The 25,707-nt window shown below is 46.3% G+C and overlaps 1 protein-coding gene, 2 long non-coding RNA genes and 1 other non-coding gene across 6 annotated transcripts in view; 1 reads left to right on the forward strand and 3 right to left on the reverse strand.

The window, feature by feature from the left end:
• Nucleotides 1-2,013: 2,013 nt before the first annotated feature.
• On the reverse strand, nucleotides 2,014-5,871 carry LOC110137075 (uncharacterized). Its single transcript, XR_002313842.2, has 2 exons — nucleotides 5,612-5,871; nucleotides 2,014-2,273 (listed from the first exon to the last, which is right to left on the reverse strand). It is a non-coding gene; the product is annotated as an uncharacterized lncRNA (long non-coding RNA).
• Nucleotides 3,294-3,366, reverse strand: TRNAE-CUC (transfer RNA glutamic acid (anticodon CUC)). The gene has a single exon. It is a non-coding gene; the product is annotated as a tRNA-Glu (tRNA).
• Nucleotides 5,872-9,261: 3,390 nt separating the features above from the next.
• LOC139036557 (uncharacterized) lies at nucleotides 9,262-16,949 on the reverse strand. The gene is made up of 2 exons (XR_011489346.1): nucleotides 16,353-16,949; nucleotides 9,262-14,165 (listed from the first exon to the last, which is right to left on the reverse strand). It is a non-coding gene; the product is annotated as an uncharacterized lncRNA (long non-coding RNA).
• CAMK1D (calcium/calmodulin dependent protein kinase ID) overlaps nucleotides 14,924-25,707 on the forward strand; it is a 389,654-nt gene continuing 378,870 nt past the window's right edge. For 2 of the 3 annotated variants that reach the window (XM_070471985.1, XM_070471984.1), the window contains exon 1: nucleotides 14,924-15,991. In XM_070471985.1, the coding sequence (XP_070328086.1) occupies nucleotides 15,900-15,991 (92 nt within the window). In that variant the 5' untranslated portion in view covers nucleotides 14,924-15,899. The remainder of the gene's footprint in view (nucleotides 15,992-25,707) is intronic. The other variant, XM_070471983.1, reaches the window with a different exon arrangement.

Genomic DNA, 25,707 nt, shown 5'->3' on the forward strand with positions numbered 1-25,707 from the left:
TGTGACTGGAATGAAAACTGACCTTTTCCAGTCCTGTGGCCACTGTTGAGTTTTCAAAATTTGCTGACATATTGAGTGCAGCACTTTCACAGCATCATCTTTTAGGATTTGAAGTAGCTCAACTGGAATTCCGTCATATCCACTAACTTTGTTTGCAGTGATGCTTCCTAAGGCCCACGTGACTTTGCATTCTAGGATGTCTGGCTCTAGGTGAGTGATCACACCATCGTGATTATCTGGGTCATGAAGATCATTTTTGTATAGTTCTACTGTGTATTCTTGCCACCTCTTAATATCTTCTGCTTCTGTTAGGTCCATACTATTTGTGTCCTTTATTGTGCCCATCTTTGCATGAAATGTTCCCTTGGTATCTTTAATTTTCTTGAAGAGATATCTAGTCTTTCCCATTCTATTGTTTTCCTCTGTTTCTTTGCACTGATCACGAGGAAGGCTTTCTTATCTCACCTATGTATATACATGTATGTGCATACATGGGGCTTCCCAAGTGGTGCTAGTGGTGGAGAATCCAATGCAGGAGACGCAGAGGTGTAAGTTGGATCCCTAACTTGGGAAGGTCCTCTGGAATAGCGAATGGCAGCCCACTCCAGTGTTCTTGATGGGAAAGTCCAGGAGCAGAGGAGCCTGAAGGGCTGCAGTCCACGTGGCCGCAAAGAACCAGACATGACTGAGTAACGGAGCACACAGACACGTGTATACGTACGTGGCACTGAATGTATTCAGGGATTCACTTCCTGTCTGAAGCCACCTTGGTCCAAGTGCAAAACCTGTGATTCCCTGATCTCAGTTCTGATGTGAACGTGTTACAAGCCTGAAGGCTGTGAACCGGTTAAAAGCCCGAGGGCTACCCTCTGCTCTCTCACCCCAGGGACCCAGCTTAAAATGGTGAGTATTTATCTGAATCCCCAACTTTGACAGGCTCTGGACCTTGGTCTTGTGAAGCTATGAAAGCAAGAGCTTATTTTCAAAGTTGTTTTTTTTTTTTTTTTTCCAGATTGACAAATACTTTTGGATAAAAGCTTTGTGGGCTAGGCCAGCCTCTCTGGGGTTTGTCCTTTCCTAGGTTTTGGCAGGTGTTCCTTCACTACCTTATTATTGCTTTGATGCTTTTAAGAAAATTAAACAAATATTTCATCAAAGCTTTTAAAGTTGCCTTTGATGGGAGGGTTGATCTGAATTGCTTAGTCTGCTACTGCCAGGAGTGGAAGTACCAGATGACTTAGGTTTAAATCCCAGGTCTGTCACTTATTAGCTACTGACATTGTCCGATTTATGTTCCCCTATCTATCAGATGTGTTCAGGAAATCCTAACTACTTGACAACTTGCCTGTAAAACTTAAATGTGAAAATTTTTGGTAAAGAGGTACCATTTTTCTTTATTATCTGTGTCTCACACTAGAATGGCAGCTCCATGAGGATGGTGAATTGTTTTCCATGGTGTTTCCCCAGCAATGCCAGATGCATAGCAGATGCTCAATAGACATTGAATAGAGTAAACGGCTATTGCATGTACTTTATTTTTTCATGGGAGTATAATTGCAGTGTTGTGTTAGTCTCCACCGTACAGCAAAGTGAATCAGCTGTATGTACACATACCGCCCCCCCCCCCACCTCCCTCCCACCCCACCCCTGTCCTGCTCCTCTGGGTCGTCACAGAGCACTGAACTGAGCTCCCTGTGCTCGCAGGAGCCCCCCACTAGCTGTCCGTTTCACACACAGCAGTGAACGTGTGACAACCTCCCCGTTTGCCCCACACCTCCTCCCTCCTGTTGTGTCTACATGTCCGTTCTCTCTGTGTCTCTATTCCTGCCCTGGAAATAGGTTCACCTGTGCCATTTCTCTGGATGTGGATAGATCTAGAGTCTGTCACATAGAGCGAAGTAAGTCAGGAAGAGAAAAACAAATACCGCATATTAATACACGTGTTTTAAAATAAAAACATATTGGAAAAGTGTACTCTTGGGGATCAAGCTCAAATCCTTATAACAGCTACAATTTAGAAGATCCTATTCCTCTTTTTTATTTTATAAACCTGGTGGTTGGATCAATACAATTGTATTCCATTGCTTTGTGAAAACATGGTCTTGACCTGTTGGACCCTTGGGCTGTTTCCAGTTTGAGGCTTTTAGAGATAATGCTGGCTTCTTTATTTGCTGATGACAGTAAACAGGATAAACTATGTCTACTGTCAAGTCTTGCTCAGGCTCTCTTCCAAAGAAGCATGTCTTTCAGTGCTTGAAGTCAGGCATCATCTTCTACAGTATAAACAAAATCAACAAAAACTGATCCTTGAGCCTTGCAGAGAACAGCTCAGGCAGCTTTTAAAGCAGATTAAGGAAGAAGGGTGTATGACACAGAAGTCAGGGTCACCACTGAATCCTAAAGATCAACTTCTCTATGTTCCTCGTACCAAAATTAATCAAATAAGTGGACTATCAATTATTGTTGCTACAGATACCTTTTTTTTTTTAAAACAGACCAAGGAGTGATTTAAAAATGGTTATATGATTTAAACTCAGGTCTTTGAAGCTGACGTGCTTGACTATTCAGTCCATACTCTTCTGCAGCTTTTTAGATAAATAATTAAAATACTTTTGTAATCAGAAAGCTAAGTAATCCAAGGATACTTTTATTTAATGATTAAATGATTGGGTAAAAAAATGATAATAAGAACCATACTTATTGACTATGTTTGGGCTAGATGCTTTACAGTGATGATTTAATTGTTTGAAAAAAATCCAGCAAAGCAGGTACTACTGTGACTTTCATTTTCTGAGAGAGGCTTAGGTAATGTGCCTGAGACCATACAGCTAGAGAGTGGGGAGGCCAACCAACGGTGCTGACTCCAGAGCCCACGCTCCTTTCACTACCCTTACTGCCCTCCAACTTCTTGTTTCCACTGAAGGAAGAGATGACTTTTCCTGCTGGGAGAGCCCTTCAAGCTGCCACCTTGGAGCATCCTCAGGGTTGTGGGGTCTGGGTGCTCATTACATTCAGTGTTTCTTTAGGACCTAGTGGTGTTTGCCCCCAGGGCTGTGGGTGAGGTGACCTAAAAGGTGGTAAGGGAATATGAGACATGCATTTTTCTTCTGGGACTCAATGAAGAGGTTAGACATCTGTGCACACAGAAATAAGCAACTCAAAAAGCCCAGGGGGTGGTATAATGGATAATTATGATGGGTACATGCTGGTTGAGGAAGGGGAGCCCTGACCAGTCCATCTCTTGAAAGATAATGCCTTTTTTTGGCTGCACTGCATGGCTTGTGGGATCTTAACTCCCTGATCAGGGATCGAACCTGGGCCCTCAGCAGTGAGAATGCAGAGTCCTATCCACTGGACCACCAGGGAATTCCCAGGAGACTAGGATTTAAAAGCTCCATTTGGCCTCCCTTGTATATGAAGTTATCAGTTTGAATTAGCATCCAAAGCCAAATTTGGTGTGTGTAGTCTTTTCCGGTACTGGAGAAGACTCTTGAGAGTTCCTTGGGCAGCAAGGAGATCAAACCAGTCCATCGTAAAGGAAATCAACCTTGAATATTCATTGGAAGGACTGATGCTGAAGCTGAAGCTCCAATACTTTGGCCACCTGATGCAAAGAGCCGACTCATTGGAAAAGACCCTGATGCTGGGAAAGACTGAGGGCAGGAGGAGGAGGGGCCGACAGAGGATGAGATGGCTGGATGGCATTAGCAATTCAAAGGACAACTTGGCGAATTCTGGGACATGGTGAGGGACAGGGAGACCTAGCATACTGCGGTCCATGGGATCGCAAACGGTTGGATGCAACTTGGCGACTGAACAACAGCAAGTCTTTCTGGAGTATACAGGGCAGCATAAACCTGGGGGTTTGGACTGGAAAAGTCAAAATGTGGAACTTTCTTGCCAGCACCCATAAGCCCCCTTCTCCCTCCCATTCACCATTTGTCACTGGTGGGGGATTTTGCAGGGAGGATGCAGATGGCGGAAGAGGGCTCTGAAAGCCTTCTTCCTCTTGGTTCACGTCTGAATTGAACAAGCTCACACCCTCTGTGACCCTGAGTATTCTGATTTTTGGTGAAAAGACTGCATGCGGAGCGTCAAATGAAAACTTTGGGCTTTATGTCGGCACAGCAACAAAAAAGTTCAAGAGTCTCATCCAATGATACGTATCGAGACAGAAATGGAAGCCAGATACCTGGCCTGCCAGCCCGGGGCTGCCTCTGATTGAACACTTGTCATGAGTCACAGCTTCTCCCAGTGCAGGGAGGTGATTGAGGGGGCTCAGCACTCTTTTCTAACTCTCAGTATCTGGGCTGAGGGAAAGAGAGAAGTTTTTGTTGATGAGCTCATCCCAATCTGAATGTGTCCAGATGCCCAAATATTTGATTTGAGCCTGGTTGCTAAGAGACCTCCCACTGGGACCCAGATGCCTGAGGGCAGGAGGGCGTTATTGGCATCACTTCAGATTTCTGCCAATTTATTTTGAAACCAGAAAACCTGGAACCTTGGCCTCCTCAAGGCAGCATGGGGAGAGGAGAGATCTGAGTCAGCCAAGCAACAGAAGAAAACCCCCACACTGACCTTTTGCCAGGGATCCGTAGGAGGGTTGAGATAAAATTCTTACAGTGTGGTTGTTGACTTGGGGTGAGGTGTGGTAGTATGGTGATGAGGAAGGAATTGGAGCTCTATGCTTGGTCATGCAGGAGACATCTTGAAGCAACCCCAGGGATTTGAGAACAAGGCTGGATTTTGGAGTTCTAAATGGATGTGGTGAAGGCTGTCTTGCTTCAAACCCCCTGTGTCTCAGGTTTTAAGTGCCTGGTGACTTAAACCTCCTTTGGGAATGCCATGGGCAAAAGTAAGGTCTTTACAGGTGTATGAGGGGAGTACATGTGGGAGATCTGGGGAAACCCCACTTTCTCAACATAAAGCAGGCAGCATAGAGCCCCTCAGGTAACTGGCAAGAGCCTGGCCCCAGAGCCATTCATCCTCAGGACCAGGAAGTGACCACTACAGGACTTAAACCCTTTCCAGGATATTTTGTTTCTGAATTTGGCTTTAGTGCTTATTTATAAATGTGTATGGATGTGAGAAACAAAGATTTTGCTGCCAAGATTTTTGCATGAGAGTTGTCATGTAATGAGAAATATAAAGGTCATAGATGGTGACCCTTGGCTTTCACCCCAAGCCCTTATTTCAATTATTTGCTCAGAGGCAGTACAACTTCTGATCTTTTTGATAGAAATGAACTGTGGGCTCCATTCTTTTCTGCATAGACTTGCACCTTTGGGAACATCTGTCAAAAAATACTGAAAGAAGTATTTGTTGAGTTTGAGAAGGGCAGGCAGTCTGGTGCTTGGGTAAAAGTCCACTGCAAATAGGAAAGAACTGGAAATTAAAAAAGGAAGCGAGAGCAAAGGGATTGATGGGGCCGGACTCAGCATAGTGCTGGGCCCAGTAACTGACTGTGGATTTGCTCCAAGAGGAGCCAACAAGTTTGCTTGGCTGGAAAGGAGGATGAGGAAGGAGATGTATGTCCAGTTCCATAAACAGATTACTCTGCAAACCACGAGCATCTAGTCTGAATGTCATGTAGAAGATAAGGGGGATTTACCTTACAGCTGGGTCTGTGGTTCAAGAAGGCATCACACCAGTAGGTGATATAATTTCCATTTTGGAGATCAAGGAAAAGATCCTCTCCCCGAAATATACCTGAATCTGGAGAAAAGGCCCCTCAGTAAAGTGAGTTTTTGCTGTATGTCTGCATGCTGAAGAAACCTGCAAGAGATGTTGACACCTTTGACACCTATTCCCCCATCCCTCTGGTTAAATATACCATGTCATCCAGGGTACCAAGGATTTGTTTCCATGAAAGGAGTGGTGATGTCACAAGGGCTACATTATGACATCATCACTGAATCTTTCAGTTGTCCAACCAAGAGAGATGGCGTCTCATTTGGAACACAGACATCCTTGCTAATGGAGCCTTGGCAGGGAGAAGGAGTACACTCCAAATAAGACAAACGTGAGAGATGGAGAGCCAGATCCTACACGGAGATCTTGAATATTCTACAGGATACTCAGCCAAAACCTGTCTCTTAGTATTTTAGTAATGATAGATGACAAAGCCTGGGGTAAAAATAAACCCACTTCCAGTGTTGTTTCTGGCTGGTTCGATGGGAAACAGCATTGCTAACCTTGAGGGGCCCGCCGAGCTGTCTGAGATCTGGAAGCCCGGACTTTCTTGGGAGGAGAGTGTTGAGGAAGGAGGGGCGCTCCAGGGCTACTCGGGCCCAAGTTCCTGACTTGGCCCCTTTCTGAGTTCCTGTGTGAATTCAATTAGAAGAAAGGCTCTTCTTCTGGCTGGTAATTTAAATGTCTTGCCTCAATGTGTGAGTTTTAGGCCAGCAGTTGCATGAGGTCTAGAGAGCCGACACTTCATCATGGGTGTAGTTAATGCCTCAATAATTCCACAGTCTGGTTTATGTCCATCTGGGGTATAAATGCCATGGCTGCCTCAGTCTGTGAACTGTGGAAAAAAGCTGTTGGACCAGGAATGCTGAGAAGTACTTAAATGATTTTTTTTTTTTTTGCCTCATAATTTTGGGGGGAATATTTTCCCCTACCTTTCCTCTGCTTTTAGAAACACTCTGGAGAAATAGAAGAACCATGAAGGCCTCCAGGGGCACCGTCAACTCCAAGGAGCATATCCTTCTTAAAAACTGACAAATCATTTGCTTCTTTTTTTAAAAAAAAACATTTGCTTTTATAAAATATAATAGTGGTCTCCACTTGTAGGTTTATGGTTTATACAAAAATGCTAATATGTTCCTGTTTATAGATTTTTTTAAAGTTTTGATTTTGAAGAGTTAATGCCCACAGTGTCAACGCACTCTTAGGGAATAAGGTATTGGCAGGATCTGGCTGATGAGGCTGTTTCTTGCAGCTAGAAAACCCCTCCTGGAAACAAGACTCCAAGGCATTCCCAGATTATTGACATTGAATATGAAATGCAACCACCTAGTGGAAATCTTGTGGGTGGATATATTTTGGGTAGAATATTTTTTCTTTTTAAAACATTCATTTTATAATCCAGGTAAAAGACAAAGAGCCACATGTGACAGTTATTACTATTTTTTTTTTTCCCCGCACCATAAGGTTTTGGGGATCTTAGGTCCCTGACCAGGGATCGAACACAGGTCTGCACCAGTGAAATACTGAGTCTTAACCACTGGACCACCAGGGAAGTCCCCAGATATGACAGCTATTAAAAAGAAAAGGTGTATACTATTAACACCTCATGTGTACCTTCTGACTTTCTTCTGAGAAGTCCAGAGTTCTTTGCTGGTGTTTTCTCATTCATACTCATATGGTCTCCTTTTTTGGAGAAAGGATTGGAAAATGGCTAAAGTCAGGGAGTGGGTTAGATGTCAGAGGAGACCTGGGTTCTTTCATTTCAACACTTGGCTCTGGTTTGTGCCTGCACTCAGTGTACCAATATCGAAACACAAACTCGATGCCATTCACTCCAGTTATGTCTGTGTGTGTGTTGAAATCCACTGTTGTACACACTCCACTGTTTTGCTGTAGTCCCCTGAACTTGCAAACAGTCTTACCAGACTGGCTGACAAACCTGATTACTCGTTTGCTTATCTCCTGTATCAGGCTGCTTGCAAAGTCACTCTTACTTGGTGTGCCCACCCACTCACCATAATAGGACACCGGGACTCTACTGGACTCAGTGATGCCCCTGACTGTCTCTGAGACTCATGCTTGCAGAGATACCCCTAAAGTAGATTGCATTTCAGAATCCCAGCTAATCAGTTCATCCCTGGCACATACGACCTTGCCCAGACCTTAAGATTTCTTAAAGCCTAGAACTTGAAATATACTAATGTCAGAAGTAGCAATACTGGAAGCAACACCGCAGTCTTCTCTGGAGCTTTTGGTTGGAATTCCTTCAATGGTATCCAGGGTTCTGTCACAGTCAAGGCTGTGTTCTACTAGGATCAGAAGAGCAGCCACAGGCCCATTTACTTTCTGTGGGTGACAGGCACTCCTGAACTGCAAGGCGGAGTGTGACTGTTTTTAACCCTGATTGTGACACTTATTGAATCCCTTAAAATTTTTGCGGCCCAAAGGAAGGACAGTTGAGGCCTTTCATAAACAGGCCCTTTAATTTCTTCCAGTCTAATCTGTGTTCCCCTGTCTGTTCACTGGATTCTAACTCCCAATGTCCAGCCCCTGCTCACCCTGCCCCCAGCACCATTTCCTGAATGTGCAGCCTTCTGCAGTGCCTTTGGGGTAGCCATTAGCGCTATCCACCAGATCATTCCAGCTCTCATTTCCAGGTCCTCTTGGTGGGTGAGTCTGTGTCATTAGTTCTGGCCGGAGTGGAGGTGATGTGTGTCACTTCCAGGACAAAGCAATCAACTACTTGCTGTGCAAACCTGGCTTAATTTCCTTCTGCCACAGGGACCAGCCAAGTCCAAGGTGGCGGTTACTCTGCCAGCAGGTCCCCAGCCGACTGATGAATGTGAGAAACAAAACTTTGTTCTATAAACCACCAAGACTTGGGGATTGTCACCAGGCTATTCTGATGGATATCCCTTTCTTTGAATTTTGTTCCTTCACACATGCTTTTTCTCCTGCTTGAAATCTGCATGCACCCTCCCTTCTCTCCTTGGCAATTTCTTACGGATACTCCTTCCAGACCCAGTTCAAAAGTCTTCCTTTTTCCCGTCTTTTCTGACACTTCCAGGCCCTTTCTGTTCTATGCTTCCCCAGTACTCTCTGCAAACCTCCATTATAGCCTCCATCACATTTTATTCTTGCTACTTATTTACATAGGGATTCCCACGTGGCTTGGGGGTAAAGAATCTGCATGCCAATGCAGGAGGTTTGATCCCTGGATCAGGAAGATCCCCTGGAGGAGGAAATGGCAACTCACTCCAGTATTCTTGCTGGGAAAAATCCCATGGACAGGGGAGCCTAGCGGCCTACAGTCCATGGGTTCACAAAGAGTTGGACATGACTGAGCAACTGAGCATGCACCTATTTACATGTCTGTCTGTGTGTTTGTGTTGGAGTGTTTTGAGGGCAGGAACTGCGCTTTGTTCATTTTTCGAATGTGTTTATTTCAAAAAATATAAGCTCAACAAATATCTCACAGAGAAAGTAGGGCACTCAGAACATGGTTAATATCAGCCCACTGGTGTTACAATTCATCAGCCACAACTGATGATTTACAAACACTGGAAGACATCTCCTTCTTTAAAAATTTTATTGAAATACAATTGATTTACAATGTTGTGCTAATTTTTGCTATGCAGCAAAGTGATTCAGTTATACATATACACATTCTTTTTCATATTCTTTTCTATTACTATCATAAACTACCTAGTTTCCTGTGCTATACAGTAGGACCTTGTCGTTTATCCATCCTATAATACTTTACATCTGCTAATCCCAACTCCCAATCCTTCTCCCCCCCTCCACTTCCCCTCCCTCTTGGAAACCACAAATCTGTTCTCTATGTCAGGGGTCCCCAACCTCCAGGATCTAACTCCTGATGATCTGAAGTGGAGCTGATAAAACAATAACAGAAATAAAGTGGGCAATAAATGAAATGTGCTTGAATGATCCAGAAACCATGCCCTCCACTCAGGTCCATGCCAAAAATATCTTCCATGCAACTGATCCCTGGTGCCAAAAAGGTTGGGGACCACTGCTCTATGTCTGTGTTTCTGTTTTTCAGAATTTATTCATTTGTGTCGTATTTTAGATTTCACATAAAGTGACGTCATATAGTATTTGTCTTTTTCCTTCTGACTTACTTAGTATGATAATTTCTAGGTCCATCTGTGTTGCTGCAAGTGGCATTATTTCATTCTTTTTAATGGCTGAGTAATATTCCATTATATATGTACCAAACCCTCTTTATCAATCCATCTGTCAATGGACATTTCGGGTGCTTCCATGTCTTGGCTATTGTAAATAGTGCCACAGTGAACACTGGGGTGCATGTATCTTTTTGGACCACGTTTTTCTCTGGATATATGCCCAGGAGTGGAACTGCTAAATCATTTGGCAATTCTATTTTTTAATTTTTTAAGTAGCCTCCATACTATTCTCCATAGTGGCTATACCAATTTACATTACCAACAGCGTAGGAGAGTTCCGATTTCTCCACACCCTCTCCATCATTTATTTGTAGTTTTTAATGATGACCATTCTGATCAGTGTGAGGTGGTATCCCATTATAGTTTTGATTTGTATTTCTCTAATAATTAGCAATGATGAGCAATTTTTCATGTGCCTATTTAGAAGATGTTTCTTAAGATTGTTTTTTCTCCTTATTTGACTATTATATTCTAAACATGTTTGTGGTTCAATTTAAGTATTTGTGGTTCAAGTAGCTAAAAAGGAAGAAAGAACATCTTACATTTAGGCTCCCATCTTTGGATAATTACTCATCTTTACAGGAAAAGATTTTTTTTTTAAAGATTTGGGGTTTTGGAGAAAAATTAGCCTTCATGGGCAATTTTTTTTGAGGCCATTGTGGTGGTTGTGTAGGCTTGGCTTTGCTTATGTGAAACAGTGTATTTATTGACTAAATGCCTTCAAATTTTGTAAATGCATCATCCAGTGTACTTCCTTCAGTTGTTTGGAGTATACCATTAAGTTTAAATATAAATTGATGAGATTCTATTTCAATGTCTGTTGTAGATCCTGATCTGGGTAGAAAATCAGAGGAGGTGCCATTTTTGTTTAGGCTTGGTTCCCCATGTAAGAGGGGACTGTTTTCAGTGTTTACTGTTTTCAGTGTCCTCGATTTTATTTTTATTTATTTCTCTGCCTGTGCTGCATGGCTTTCAGGATCATCGCACCCTGACCAGGGATTGAACCTGGGGCCTCGGCAGTGAAGGTATTGAGTCCTAACCACTGGACCAGTAGGAATTTTTTTCTTATTTTTTTAGTGTCCTCAATTTTATAAATGCACCTGTGCGTGTTGTCAAATGCACCTCACTGAACTAAGACTAGACTCTTAATTCTAATATGAACCGACAAGACTGTGTTTCAATGTCAGCTTTAAAAGAGCAAGATCCAGGTCTAGGAGAATATTGGAAAACAACCCAAAGACTTGTTTCAGATCTAAGGTAGGAAGATAAATGTGATGTCCACCAGGTAAAGACCCAAGGGAGTGAGTTCACTTAAAAGTTCCTTGAGGTTTGGAAAATAATGGAACTAAAACAAGCAAATGTAAACAAAGATACATTTCTGGAGTTGGTAGTCATTTGATTACCGTGTTTTAGTTTTGAACAACTATCATTCTCCTGTTTTTCTTCATTAAAGAGATATTTATATTTTAGGGGGCATCTATCACCTTTGCCTGCTCAACATCCACTCCCTCCTTCTTCAGTAATAATTTCTCACTGTTTGTCTGATGCCTTTTATTTGAGCAACACTTTGATAGCAGGATTACAGTGCAACACTTAAGACCAGGGCTCTGGAGCCAGGCTGCTTGGGTTTTATTCATTCATACTTCATGTGTGCTTCTAAACCATTCCAAATTTTGGTCTCCTCTACAAAGTAAGAATAGAGATATTACCTACTTCATATAATTGATGTGAGGATTATAAACATGGTAAAGCACTTAGAGGAAAGCCTGATGCATAATGTGATCTCAGTAAGTGTTAGTTATTATCACGAAATTCTTTTATCACAATTAATTGCCTTAGGGACTTTATAAACATAGCCTCTATCATTGGGTGTGGCTATTGAAGCCTATGAAAGGCTGATATATATACTTCCCATTACAAATAACTTGACTTTTTTTTTGTTTTTCTGAGAAAAATAAAGGATTATTTCTTTGGAGATAAGTAGTTCTATGAGGACATGTCTTCCTATTGATCATCTGTATATTTTTTAATACATGTTGTTCCCCTTCAATCTGTAGATTAAGGTCTTCATTTCTGGAAAGTTTTCTTGAATAATATCTTGAAATATTTTTTGGTCCATTACTGCGGTCTCTTCTGAAGGCATACCATTTATGAATACATTGAACTTCATGTTTCATATAACTTTCTAGCTCATCTTTGCCCATTTCCATTTTATTTTTTCACTATTCTTGTTTTCTATATCCTTTAAGAAGTTTTTTGAAGTCAATTTCCTTGTTCCATTTCCAATGTAGTCTTTATATCTGTGATTTTATTGTTTCCTGATTCTTTCCTGAGCATTCCAGCTTCAGTTTTAATTCCTTTTACCATCTTGCCCTGTATTCCATGAGCAAGTTCTTGTCACATACAATTTTAAAAAATAAATTTTGAGGGAATTCCCTGGGGGTCCAGTGATTAGGGCTTTATATATTCACTGCTGAGGGCTTGAGTTTGATTCCTAGTTGGGCCAAGAAAAGAAAAAAAGAAAAATTTAGCAACAGACTTGGAACTTGACCCTAGTTTCCCAGACTTTCTAGTTCTTTCTACCACCCCCAGCTTGTGCTCCTGGTTTATCATTTTAGGTACTAAAGACTGTCTTTTCCACTGCACTACCTGGGAAGCCCCAAAGGCTGAATAGAGGTAATTTAGAGAGTTTTAGTTATAATCTACACATTTGCTTTAGATACTATATATTTCCCCCACACCACCCACCCAGTTCTGAACCTGGGCCATACAAGCCTGATCTATTGGCAGGTCTGATGGTTGGAAAGAGTTTGATAGGCACAAAATTGGTAAGTCTTTAATGATGAGTTATTAAACAACTTGTTCTTCAGGTTCTTTAATAAAAATTTTAAGGGCTTTAAGGAAATATAAAGACTTGGGACCTAAAGGTTAGTAATTTAGAATATCTAGCAGAGCTTTCTGCAGTGGAATTCTTAGGGAATGGACAGCTTTTGACTGATAGGTAATAACCAATTGACAATGGGAGCTGGAGTTGAATGAAGAGTTCACAGCCATCACCTAGTCCTCTAAAAGACATGGTAGCTGGAGGACATGGTTATCCAATCAAGGGTCCTCAAGCAAACAGAACTAAGCCATTTACAGGCTAAGGTTTAATCATTCTCAGGGAATGGTGGTTTTGTTTTCTATGGTGGTTCCCAAGGTCAAGATCTCTTATTTAACATGGTGTCCAGTAAGGGAGGAATGATCATGCTAAAGCCAGACTGAATTTGTCTTTGGCATTTCCACCTCCTTCTTTGTGTCATTCCTTTGGTTTGACCTCAACTCCCATCAAACTTTTGATTTTTTTTTTCTCTAGGATCTAGTCCTGCTGAGGATAACTTAGCTTTGAATGAACATCATTATGGAAAATTCAGGGGCTTCCCAAGTGACGCTAGTGGTAAAGAACCTGCCTGCCAATACAGACCTAAGAGATGGGAGTTTGATCCCTGGGTCAGGAACATCCTCGGGAGGATGCACAGCAACCTACTCCAGTACTCTTTACTGGACAATCCCATGGACAGAGGAGCCTGGTGGGCTACAGTCCATAGGGCTGCACAGAGTTGGACAAGACTGAAGTGACTTAGCACGCCTGCACATGGAAAATTCAAAAGAAACAGACAGCTCCCTGTAGCACTTGCGACAGTACACCACTTCTTTAGCATCACCACTTCTTTAGTTCTGTGGACAAAAGCTGAGACTGAGGGTTGTTATTGTGCACTCTTGTGGCACAATAATCTGTAGGCAGGGAGCAAGAGTGAAATAGGGAAGAACTGGATAAGAAGAAGTGCGAGGACGGGAAAAGAGCGAAAAAGGATAAGCAGATGCATATGGCGGGCACGGGAGAATGTCCCTTGGGATCTCAGTCATGCCTGGCTCCTACTCTTCTTACTGCCTAACCTTTGACCCCAATAGACGATAGTACAGTTCTTCAAACATATTTCTTATTGAAGTGGTGCTGTTTGCCTTTGGTGACAGGCCCCAACTTTGAGAGGTTCCTTAGTAATTCACGGTGGAAGTTGGGTTTGTCGATTTAGTCAGTTTCTAATAGCAAGATCCCCTATTTGCTCTCCCCAGCACGGAGAGCCTTAAGCTAACAGCCCCTGAAAGACAGAATCCAGCACGCAGATGTGGGGGACTGGGCAGGCCAGGTTATCTTCCCACCTCCTTGGGTGAGGGCCGCGGCAGAGTCCAGACGGCTTCTGGGAGGGCAGTAGGCCTGCATCCAGCCTGTCAGAACGAGAAAGAAGGTGCTAGACAAGTTTTCAGGCAGTAGAATCCCCCCCCCCCCCCACCTTTCCACAGTGAAATTGGAACAGTCCTGGGTAAGTGGGACAGGTGTCAGCAATCAAGACATAAGGTTGTTTATCCAACTCAGTCGACGTACCCTCAGGGAGTGATAGTCTTGATACGAAGAAAACTACAATTTTTTGAAACAAGAGTCCCCGCAGGTTGAGGATGGGCATCCGCATGTGGATCGCCCTCTGACAGGTGGACACGGAAGGAGAATGGGCAGTCAAAATGCAACTCGAAGATGGAAGGCCGGGCGGCGGCGGGGTGGGGAACGCTATTTCCAGGTACATGCCCTAAGACATGCCACCGCCGCCGCCGGGCTTACAAGGGGCAACCCTCCTGGCGAGGAGGGTGTGGGGCAGAGCTTCACTTTCCTCTAAGCCTCTAGGTTTCGGCCGATGGAGAGAGGGAGAGACCAGGAGGAGTCGAGCTGGAGCGAAGGCCGGTCCAGGCCCGCCCAGGTCCGCTCCAGCCCCAGGTCCGGGGTAGCCTGGGCGGCGCACGGAGCCCGAATCCACCCGCTGCATGGCCGCCAGATAACCCCGGTAGTTAAGCTCCCCAAGGGAAAACGAGGCAGCGCCTGGCACGTCCTGCGCGTCCCCGGCTCCAGGGCTCCCGGCTCTCTCCTCGCGGCGCGCCCCCTTCCCCGGCCGTAATTGGACTCGAGCGCCGATTTTGGTGCAATGCGAATTAGCTCCAGTCGCCAAGTCGTGAGGCTCCGGGAGCGTCAGCCACCGGCCGGCGCCGCGCGGCCCGAATCAACGCCCACCTCCGCCAGCATCCCCGCCGCCGCCTTTCGTCGCCATAACAACCGGCCCCCGCCCGGCCCCGCGCCTTGCCGGGACGCCGGGGGAGGACGCCCCCGCCCTTGGCGCCCCGCATCCGGGCGGCCTCGCACCCCCGCCCCCTTCCAGCCGCGTCCAAGCGCAGCGCAGAGGCGCCCCCTCCCGCCGCCAGGGAGGAAAGCCCTCGCGCCCCCGAGACTTGACTTTGCAGAATTAATTAGGCAGCCCCGGAGGGCCGGGGTCCTTCAGCAAGCTCCCCGACTTCCGCACCTGCCCGGGTTCCCTGCACCTGCCCTTTCCCGGGCTCCAGGGCGCGTGCGGCGGCGGGGAGCGTGGCCGGGCGGCGACGGCGGTGCCCCCGCGCCCGGGGCACGGCGCTCCCGGGGAGCAGGACATCCCCGAAGGCGGCGGCGCGCGGGAGGCGGAGAGGCGGGAGGCGGCCGGGGAGCCCGGAGAGGGCGGGGAGCCCGCGGGAGGAGGAGGGGGGAGGGAGCAGGGCGGGCGGCGGGGAGGGAGGAGAAGGGAGGCAAGAAAGTAGCAGAAAGTGAGGCTGGCAGCCGGCAGCAAAGGAGCCGGGCGAGCGGCGGCAGGAAGTCTGTGCCCGAGACGCGCAGAAATAAGAGCCAGGGAGGGACCGCGGCGGCGAGAGTGAAAGAGGAAACTGCAGAAGAGGAAGCTCTGCCGCAGCACAAAGTCTCCTCGGCTCCCGCGCCGAGCATCCCCGCGCCGCCCGCCCAACCCTCCTGGACCGGCGCGCCGCCGCCCGCGCCTCCGCTGCACCCGCGCCACCGCCCCCCGGCGCCCCCTCCTCGCGCGCCCACCCCGGCCCCCTGCGCCCCTGGCCTCTCTGTCTCGCCGCCCTCCGCGCACGCCGCCCTCGTCTGCCATGGCCCGGGAGAACGGCGAGAGCAGCTCCTCCTGGAAAAAGCAAGCTGAAGACATCAAGAAAATCTTCGAGTTCAAGGAGACCCTCGGAACGTAAGTGGGGACCAGGGAGAAGAGGGTGGAGGTGGCAGCGGCCGCGGGTGCAGAGGTGGCTCTCGCTGCCACCGCCGCCGTCGCCGCCACCGCGGCAGGGACCGGAGGGTCGCCGCGTTCTCATTGTCCAGTTCTCGGCTCTGCGGAGCCCCCCGCGTGCCCGCCGCGTGGGTCTGCGCCCCGCGTGCCCGAGTGGGCGCCGCGCGGGGGCAGGGAAGGCCCTGGGATTTCGGGGACAGTCGCAGGCGGGCGACTTTTCACTTCCCTGACACCGCCGCCCTCTCGACTCATTCTCCCCACGCGTGACTGTGGGCTGAGCATGGTGGATATTCCTGTTTACTGGCTGCGTGCGTCTACTCACCGTGTGCACGGGCGCACCGTGTCGGCGAGAGACGTGGTCACGAGGAAATCGGCTCCGGGCATTCCCATTTCTGTTCTAACATCATGTAGTCTTAGAGAATTGACATCCGCACGTACTCGATGTAGGCAAGATTTTGGATGGCCGCGCGATTAGGGAAGGGAGGAATTTCGCAGTGTGCAGGGTCACGTGTGGGCTGAGCCTTACCTGAGCGTCAGTCCATTTCACCAGGTTCAGCAGCACACGCTGGAGTGCGGCTCGCCAAGGAGGGTCTGCGAGGGTCTCTGTTCCCGCGGTTCCTCTCCAGGGCTGTGTGTGGTCCGAGGCTGGTGGCTGATCTCAAGAAAGCAGAAATAACCAGAAGTCGATGTCAGGAAGGCTCAGGCATGTGCTGCTCCATTCAGCTGCTGTTCCTTTTCTGCCCAAGAGTTGGTTTTTGTTTGTTTTGTTTCCGAGCGCCTCAGAATAGGTAGGGAGGCTGATAGTGAAAGAGGATCGGTTGCTGCTGGAAGAACCTGGAGTTGGAGTTATTGCTTCCCCTCATGTGATCAGTATGTAAGCATGTATATTCACACACATACGTGTTGTATGAGCTGAACATTTTGCAGGGGTTCATGGAGGTGTTGGTCAAGCGGGTAAGAGAAAGAGGAGGTGTTTCATAAGACAAATTAGGGTGCTCTTCTTTCCTGCCTTCTTAATCCCCTTTTACTTGTCATTGCGGTTGGTTTGCTTTTCCAGAACCATATTTTCAAACACAGATTGTTTTGTGCCCCATACTCAGGGTCCACTGAGTTCGGTCATTTTCCCTCCCCCACCCCAATATCTGAAGTGGGTTCCCCAAAGCCAAGTTGTGAAGCATCCCTCCATGCTTCTGATCCTGGGGATGCACACTTACCTAGAATGAGAATAGGGTCTCCCAGATTTTGTGCTCGCTTCAGGGACCCAATCTACCTGTGGGTGTAGACTTTTTGTCTTTGTTGGAAAGAAAACAGAAAGAGCTTTGCATTTTCATAGAGAAGGGCTTGGGGCTGCCTCTTAGCATGGGCCAGTTAAGGGGTGAGATTTGGTCAGAACTTTAGAAAATTACCCTTGAGGTTTATTTGGATTTGGGGGAGTGACTTTGAGATGGTTAAGTTGCTGAGAAAGAAGAAGCGTGTCCTTTGTGGTCATGCTGAGAATTCTCATGTGGCTGAGGATGAGGGGGCTGGAGAGAGTGGAGTCCTATGGTAGGAGAATGCGTTGCTTGGCACATCCTCACCGGAACTCCTGGAGCTGGTCCCTCTGCCTGCAGCTTCCAGGCTGACAGATGCAACCTCCCCTGACTGTCTCCTGCTCCCCAGGAGAGCCCTGAGACTGTACCTCTTCAGTGGTCAGAGATGCTCAGCCCGGTGAGCTGTGGCTTCACTGTGTGGCTCCTGCTGTGGTCGGCACTGTTTGAGGATGACTGTGGTGGTTCCACTTCTGGGCAGGATGGGGACTTGCCTGATGCATGCCGGAAAGAACAGAGAGCTCTTGCAAAACAGCTTCTTGGACTCTAGCCACGTTCCCCATAAACCTGGGGATGGGTCTCTGTTAGGATTCCAAAGCTTTGCCTTCTGTCTTGGAAAGGATTGAGCTTCAGGCTATGGTTCCTTCCTGCTGGCAGGAGTTCTCGAAGAGCAAAACACAAACAATAAGATGATCAAAATGTTTTCACTCAATAGCATGGTGATAATAGTAAAGGTAATTATAGGTGACTTTATTAAATGAATACCAAGTACCAGTTGATATCCTGAGTGCCTTATGGATATTAACTCATTTTATTCTCTTGATAACCTGATGAAGTAGGTATTTACTAGTATCCCCACTTGGCAGATGGGAAGACTGAGGCAAAGAGAATTAAGTGACCTGCCAAACAGGAGCTACTTATTAAGTGGAGCTGATACTCAAATCTAGGCAGAACAACTTATAATTATGCATATGATATTGAGCCACTCTGTGGATTAGTTAACAGCATATGTTAATAATTTGACTAACTTTTGTATTTGGGAAGCTAATTTTAACATTAAAGAATTATATTAATTTTAATATTAAGTTAAAACATAATTATGGGGTAACCTATTATCCAAACATGTAACTTTTGGATTATCAACATCTTTTTGTCTCTTGGACTTTCTAGAAGTGGTCCAAAATTCAGGGTTCCTGATTCCCCCAGGGCCAAGTCCAGCACCCTTAGCTTGAGTCTAAATAGATGTCGCTTCTGCTCCTATCAGTGTGGATTTTGAGTTTGGGGTCTTGTTTGCAGTGAAACCTAGCATCAGTCAGGGGCTTCAACACTAACAATTGGAATTCATTTCCAGGGTACTCTGCAAGCCCAATCATTTTGTCACACTTTTACCATATGCCTTTAAGATCCTAAGGCAGGAAAGCCCTTCCAGGAGACAGATTGTCAGCTGTTAAAATGCCTTGGAAATAAAGCATTGTAAAGACCCAAGGAGCATTCACTTGGCCAGACCTTGTAATCTGATATTTGGCTGCCTGGTTCAGGTACCTTTCCATGCGGAGCAGAAGGTTTACTGTTGAAGGCCAAAGGGTCAAGCCATTTAGATTGTGTAGTTAGCAGGGCCTTGCTGGAGGGTGGGGGGCAGATGAAAGTGAAGGTGGTCCAAGAGGGTAGGAAAAGAGCTGGAGGAAGCAAAGGACAGTGTAGGGGAAAGGACCCTTTGGGTGGTTTGGACCTGGGTTTTCTGATACACCCCTGAGCCAGGTCTCTGGAGAAACCTCTCAACTTGTGGCCTTCAGCGTGTCTTCCTTTAAAAGGAAATCCCAGGGCCTAACCCTACCTCCAAACAAGGTGGGAAGGCTTAAATACTGTTTATTAATCAACGCCATGTTTTCAGATCCCTGGTACCCCAAATAAATGAGGCCAAGTAAATGTTGTGTAACAGCAATGAAGAGTGGTAAGCATTTCTGTGGCGGTTTGCTGAGGCCATTCAGGCCACCTCTACCATAGGTAGATGTCTTCCACGTCTTCTAAACCGAGAAAATGAAACAGGCCATCTGAAGAAGGATATGGATGGGAAGAAGGCTTTGACCATGGTGTGCCGGAATTACCCCAGACTCATGGAAGTGGCTTCTGTAATTTCCACACCATGAAAGGTATCTGAACAGAAGAGACCTTGATAGTTGGCAGAGAATGGTTCTTCCAATACACCTCCTTTCCCCTGGAGTACAGAAATGGCACGTCCTAGAAAATAGACATTCATCTCTGCAGGGTATGAATACATGCTTTTCTTACAGACCAAATGTTTTGTGTTGAAATAATTGCTGTTTGAGGGGGCTGGAGCGGGCGCCAGGGAGGTCTTGGGCCTGGGTTCAAAGTCTGGCTCAGCCACTGGTCAGGTGTGTGGCCTGTGGGCTACTTGGTCATTTGTCCACATGACTGGTCTTAGCTTCATCACCTATCACATCAGAGGGGCAGAGAAGATGGGATGATTTTCAAGTGCTCTTACAACCCTAAGGTTTTTTGGCTTGTCTGGGTAAGAGAGGCATTTACTATATTTTCTGGTAGCTTTCATGTGTAGCTAGAACAGCTTGGTCCATTTGGAGGGACATTTTTATGCCCAGGGTAGTAGCAAGGTGACAGAGCTCAGGACAGGAATTCTTACCCCACTTGATGTCAGTAGCACAATGCCTTTGCTTCTTCATGAAACGAGTGCCTGCTGGGTGCTACTTTAGGAAGAGTATAAATAGAAATTTCTGTGAGGCCAGCACTGTCTTTCCCCACTAGTATCATACTTACACGCCTTTTTCTGAAATTGCTCAATCAGTACACCTGTTGAGGACACGTGATTGACTTATCTGAAGGCCTGGGTAGAAAACAGACTCACCTGTTCTTTTCGGGTTGTAGAGGGGTGGTGTATGGATATTGGGGGAGGGGGAGATTGCAGATCTCCTCCTGGTGATTTGTGTATTTGACTGGCTGTTTTTTTTTTTTTTTTTTGACTGGCTGTTTTGAGAGTATTTGTTCTGGGACTACTCACAGTAGAGTCTGGGAGAAGCATTTGAAAGAATGCTCCTCCAAGAGGAGCAAAGAGAGGGGTGGGCAACCCTGAGAGTTCTCTCAGAGGGTATTCCAGATGCTGTATTGGCTGGAAGTTTGCATGTCTCAGCCCTTTGTTTGAGGCATGAGATAAATTCAGCCTCTTGTACATTTAAAAATATTGATCAAACACCTGCTATATTCGAGGCACTGATGGGGGTGGGCACAGCAGAGAACAGGCAGACACAAATGCCTGCTTTCCTGGAGCTCACATTTCTTTCTTATTCTCTGGTGAGGAAGCCAGAAAATTAAAAATATGAATCAGGAAAGTGTAGAGTATGTTACATAGTAGACACGTTAGGAAGAGAAATAAAGCAGGGAAATGGGATTTTCTGGAGCAGGAGCAGGGGTGGGGTGGGGTGGGGTGATAGGAGCTTGAATAGGGTGGCCAGGGAGGGCCTGGCCCAGAAGCTAAGCTTTGAATAAAGACCCGAAGAGATGAAGGTAGAATGTTCCAGTTGAAGGGAACAGCAAGGGCTGAGGGCCTGAGAGGGAGCAGGCCTGGTGTTTTTAAGGCCCAGCTTCAAGGAGGCCCATGTGTCTGAAAGTGGGTGAGCAGCAGGAGGAGCTTGGGAGCTGAGGGGATAAAGTGGGGTGTGGAGCTGGGGGAGGGTTGGTCGAGGTTCCCAAAGGGCCTTGAAAGTGACAGTGTTAGTGCTCAGTCCTGTCTGACTCTTTGCAACCCCAAGGACTATAGCCCAACAGGCTCCTCTGTCCTTGAGATTCTCCAGGCAAGAATACTGGAGTGGGTTGCCATTCCCTTGTCCAGGGGATCGTCCCAACCCAGGGATTGAAGCCTGCATTGCAGGCAGATTCTTTACTGTCTGAGGCACCAGGGAAGACTTGAAGTTCCTGGTAATTTTGCTCTAAGAGCAATAGGAAATGTTGAAGGGTTTTGAACAGGGGTGTACCTTGACATAACTCGGGCGTTTCCATCGTGGGTGCAGTTGCTGTGCTGAGAATGGACAGGCAGATTCAAGGGAAGAAGCAGGAAGACCAGCTTGGAGGCTGTGGAAACCATTGCAGTGGGGAGAAGGTGGTAGAGGGCGGGGAGAGGGTGCAGCTATGGAGGTGATGAGAAGTGGCTGGATTCTGGAAACATATGGAAGGAGAACCATAGGAGTCGTTGGTGGGTTGGGTGTGGGTGGGCTTTGGGGTTGGGAGAGAGATACCACTTGTTGGTTTTGGTCAGTTTTTTCCCAAGAATTTTCTGCACACCTGCTCTCTGAGCACAGCAGGGCTGTCTGTGTTCTGGGAAGCTCTTGGAAAGAGTTTGGAGGGAAAGCTCACATCCTTTGGGCTCCTGGGTTTTTCTTGTGAGGAACTCTTGGATTTGTTTATTTAGAAATTAAAAAAAAATTGTTTTGGCCATGCCACAAGGCATGTGGTATCTTATTTCCCCAACCATGGATGGAACCTGTGCCCCCTGCATTGGAAGGGGCGTCTTAACCACTGGATCGCGGAGGTTCCCTGGGTCCCTTAGGTTTTCAGGCTAATCTGTTTCTTTCCAAGAGCTTGTGTTTGGGATGACTCTTGAAGTATCTCCTCTTCTGTCGCAGGAGGAGGTCATGATAGGCTTGACATTTGAATAGCTGGATGAACTGCTTAACTTTCTGTGAAAATGCCACGTTTTGCCTCTGGAATTATCAATAGGAAGATCACTCTGATAGGTGGACCTATAACCTATAACTCTGCTACTTGATTTGTGAATGTATTTATTTTTATTTTTTGAATCTCCAACTTTATTTTTTGACTGTACTGTGTGACTTGCGGGATCTTCGTTCCCTGACCTGGGATTGAACCCGCACCCTGGGCAGTGAAAGCGCCAAGTCCTAACCACTGAACCACCAGGGAATTCCCTGATTTGAGAATTTAAAGCCCAAACGTTCTATGAAAAATAATAAACATGAGAAACTCTTGCTACTTCTTCCTCTGATAGGATGTTTTGTGTTTAGAGAGGAAAAGCCAGAAGTTTTTCCTCTGTTGCGATAAAGATAACAAACTCTCATGGCTTTACAGATTAGTAGGGTGGAATTTGGGAAATTGCACTTTTTAGAGCTTGTGCCTGGAGGGGCTAACAAAGACTGTCTCTGGTAGAAATTTCCGGCTCAAACTTGGCAACCGAGTGGACAGTAATTAGACTTGACAGGTGGACATTCGTGTCCTCTCAGGGGAGGATTTTAGGGGTTAACTTGTTGAGTTTTTCTTTGACTGGGTCTCCATAAATCCCTTTAATCCTTCCTTTCCCCAAATAAATCTCCATAAATCCCCTTCAATCTTTCTCCTTCATCTCCTCCTCTCCTCTCTGGGAGGGCTTAGCACTGGTTCAGCAAGGGACTATCACATTATTGGTCAACTTACACCCGTAGGGGTAGATCCGAGGACCTCACATTGCCTCCAGTCCTCATCAGATTTTGCAGGAGTAGCCAGAGAGCCCATGGCACCTGGGACACATTTCTTCATTTGAAGAAGGAATCACTTTTGGGTGGCCAGCACAAAGCCTGGAGCCCTCATCAACTGATGCAAGTTTGTTTTATGACTCAGGATGGTCCATCCAGTGCATGCATCCAGTACAACAGGAGGACACGTGGACTCTGGGAGAGATGCCAGCGTGACCTTCTTTCTCAGTTCACGTTGGGTACCTCCCTTTGACCCCCTGTGATGCAGGAGGTCATCTTTTCCGTGGGCTAGTTTTCTTAGATCCTGCTTGGTTTTTAAAGATGTTCATTATGCAGTATGTGGATTCTTCATGTTCAAACCAGACCAAATGGATGCCACAGGCCAACTTCATTCTGTGCCAAGTTCATTCCCTGTCTCCAGTGGTCGGCTATGAGTCTTGTGCTGTTTTTCTTCATATTTCAAATCCATTCAGAGATGGAGGAATTCCATTTCTGGTTAACACCAAATCTTGAGGATAAGCCTATAAGACAGCATATTGACTGAGGCCAGGCCGGGGAGGCACTGGGAGGCAGTGAACCATGATGGAAAGGCAGCTCCAGCACGGCCATTCACACCTGTATCCCTCTGGATACCCATCCTTCAACTTTCTGAGTTAAGATGGAGATGGAAGTTGCTGCCTGGTGGGATTTCTGTAAGGATTCAGTGACGCCTATGAGGTGCCTGGCACAAGTGGGATTGAGTAAACAGCAACTGTCATCAAGTTCCAGTTGTTTTTCGCAGCTGTGGTGGAGGATGACTGGATATTCAGGGCCAGTGCCGTGAAGAACATCTGCTGGAAATCTTTTGAAATATTTATTTATTTTGGGTGCACTATCTCTTAGCTGTGGCATGTGGGGTCTAGTTCCCTGACCAGGGATCGAACCTGGGTCTTCTGCATTGGAAGGGAGTCTTAGCCTCTGGATCACCAGGGAAGTCCCTGTCTGTTGGAAATTGATTTTTGGAAGCTCCTGGTGTAGAAATGCAGAACAGTGTATACATAACCTCCCCCCAGAATTGATTTAAGAAACCAACAGCAAGTCCTCAGTCAACTAGGGGGGGACATTCGCTGGATGTTCCTCCCAGCTCAGTACTGAGCTGCTAAGAACGGAGGTTCTAAGTCCTCAGGACAGGGGTGCAAATCCTGGGTCCCCTGCTTTCCAGCCATATGGTTTTGGAAAAATTATTTCGCCATTCTCAGCCTTGTGCCCTCATCTGCAGAACGGGGTAAGACTTGTACCCAGTCTAAGGGTTGCAGTGAAGATTAGTTGAGGGCATATGAAAACCACCCAGGGCAGGACATGGCTGTAGATCTGTGTGCAGTAAGGGCTTCTTCTGTCTCTTTAACCCCTGTGGAGCTGACACCCTGCTCCTCAGAGGTCACTTGCACACATCTGGAGGGTGCATTGCACCATCCAGCACTTGCTTCCCAGTTGGTTGGTTCACCTGGTGCTCCTGTTCAGCAAGAGACTCAGCCCCCACCGTGTCGCGGGCCAGCTCGAGTGCCGAGTGACCTAGTTTGCTGCGTACACAGACTCATCCCTTCCCTGGGTTATCTCATCAGCTTTGTGTCTCTGCACCTCTCCCTGCACCCTGAGCTGTTTTTTTTTTCTCTTCAGTCTATCTCTACATCAGCTTGTGCAAGAGCCTCTTCTAACTGCAGTTTCTGTTTTCTCCAGCAGCTCTTAGATCTTGATGCAGCTGTGGCCCTTCTTGCAGCTGAAAGGTGCTTCTCCTTTCTGGGAATGGCTTCAGTCTTTTCTGCTTTGCTTTCTCATTGAAAATAACATGAGGCTTGGAAGAATGAAGTAACTGGTCGATTACAGTGTTCCCAAACATCAGGGAGTTTTGTAAGTTTAAATTCTGTAGGTACTCAGTTTATTTTAATGCTGGAGAATTTAGCAAAAAGCAACATTTCCAGGTATATACCACATGAACAGACGTAACAGTTTATTCAAAATTATCCTTATCAGGATGTTTTAGACATGGACGTGGGCAAACTCTGGAGATAGGGAGGGGCAGGGAGACCTGGCATGCTGCAAAGAGGCCTGGGGTTGCAGAGTCAGACACGACTTAGTGACTGAACAACAACATCCTTATCAGGTAATGTTGGATGGGGGATGGGAGGTGATCTCAGAAGTTTAATTCGCCAGGTCGCACGCAGGATATAGGTGTAACAGTTGGAGAGCTCCTGTCTGAATCAGGTGAAATTCCTCATCTTTTGTTTTTATTTGGAGTACAGTTGCTTTACAGTGGTGTAGAGCTTCTGCTCTGCGGTGAAGTGAGTCAGCTGTACATACACATCTAGCACTCGTTTTTGGATCTCCTTTCCATGTAAGTCCTTACAGAGCACTGCGTAGAGAGTTCCCTGTGCTATACATTAGATCTCATTCGTTACCTATTATACACAGTATCAATAGTATATGTATGTCAATCCCAATCTCCCAGTGCATCCCACCCTTCTTCCCCCTTGGCATCCATACATTTGTTCTCTATGTCTGTGTCTCTATTTCTGTCTTGCAAATAAGATCACTTATACCATTTTTCTAGGTTCCACATATATATATGTTAATATACGATATTTGTTTTTCTTTGAAATGCCTCGTCTTAACTTCTCTGTTAGCCCTTTTGATGGCCAAACCGGATCTGGGGTCACAGTTTATTGGTATCTCTGCAGTGTGGTAAGCGGGGACAGCAAAGGCTTTTCACCTGGACAGAGTCAACAGTTTTACTGGTGAGAGGCCCTCCTCTTGGACTTTTATAACCACGGCTCCCATCACTGAAATTGCTTTTATATCAAATTGGATTTGGGGCTATAAATGGAATCCTAAAGGCATCATA

Source organism: Odocoileus virginianus, chromosome 9, assembly GCF_023699985.2.
Source record: "Odocoileus virginianus isolate 20LAN1187 ecotype Illinois chromosome 9, Ovbor_1.2, whole genome shotgun sequence".
In the NCBI taxonomy this organism is placed as follows: Eukaryota; Metazoa; Chordata; class Mammalia; order Artiodactyla; family Cervidae; genus Odocoileus; species Odocoileus virginianus.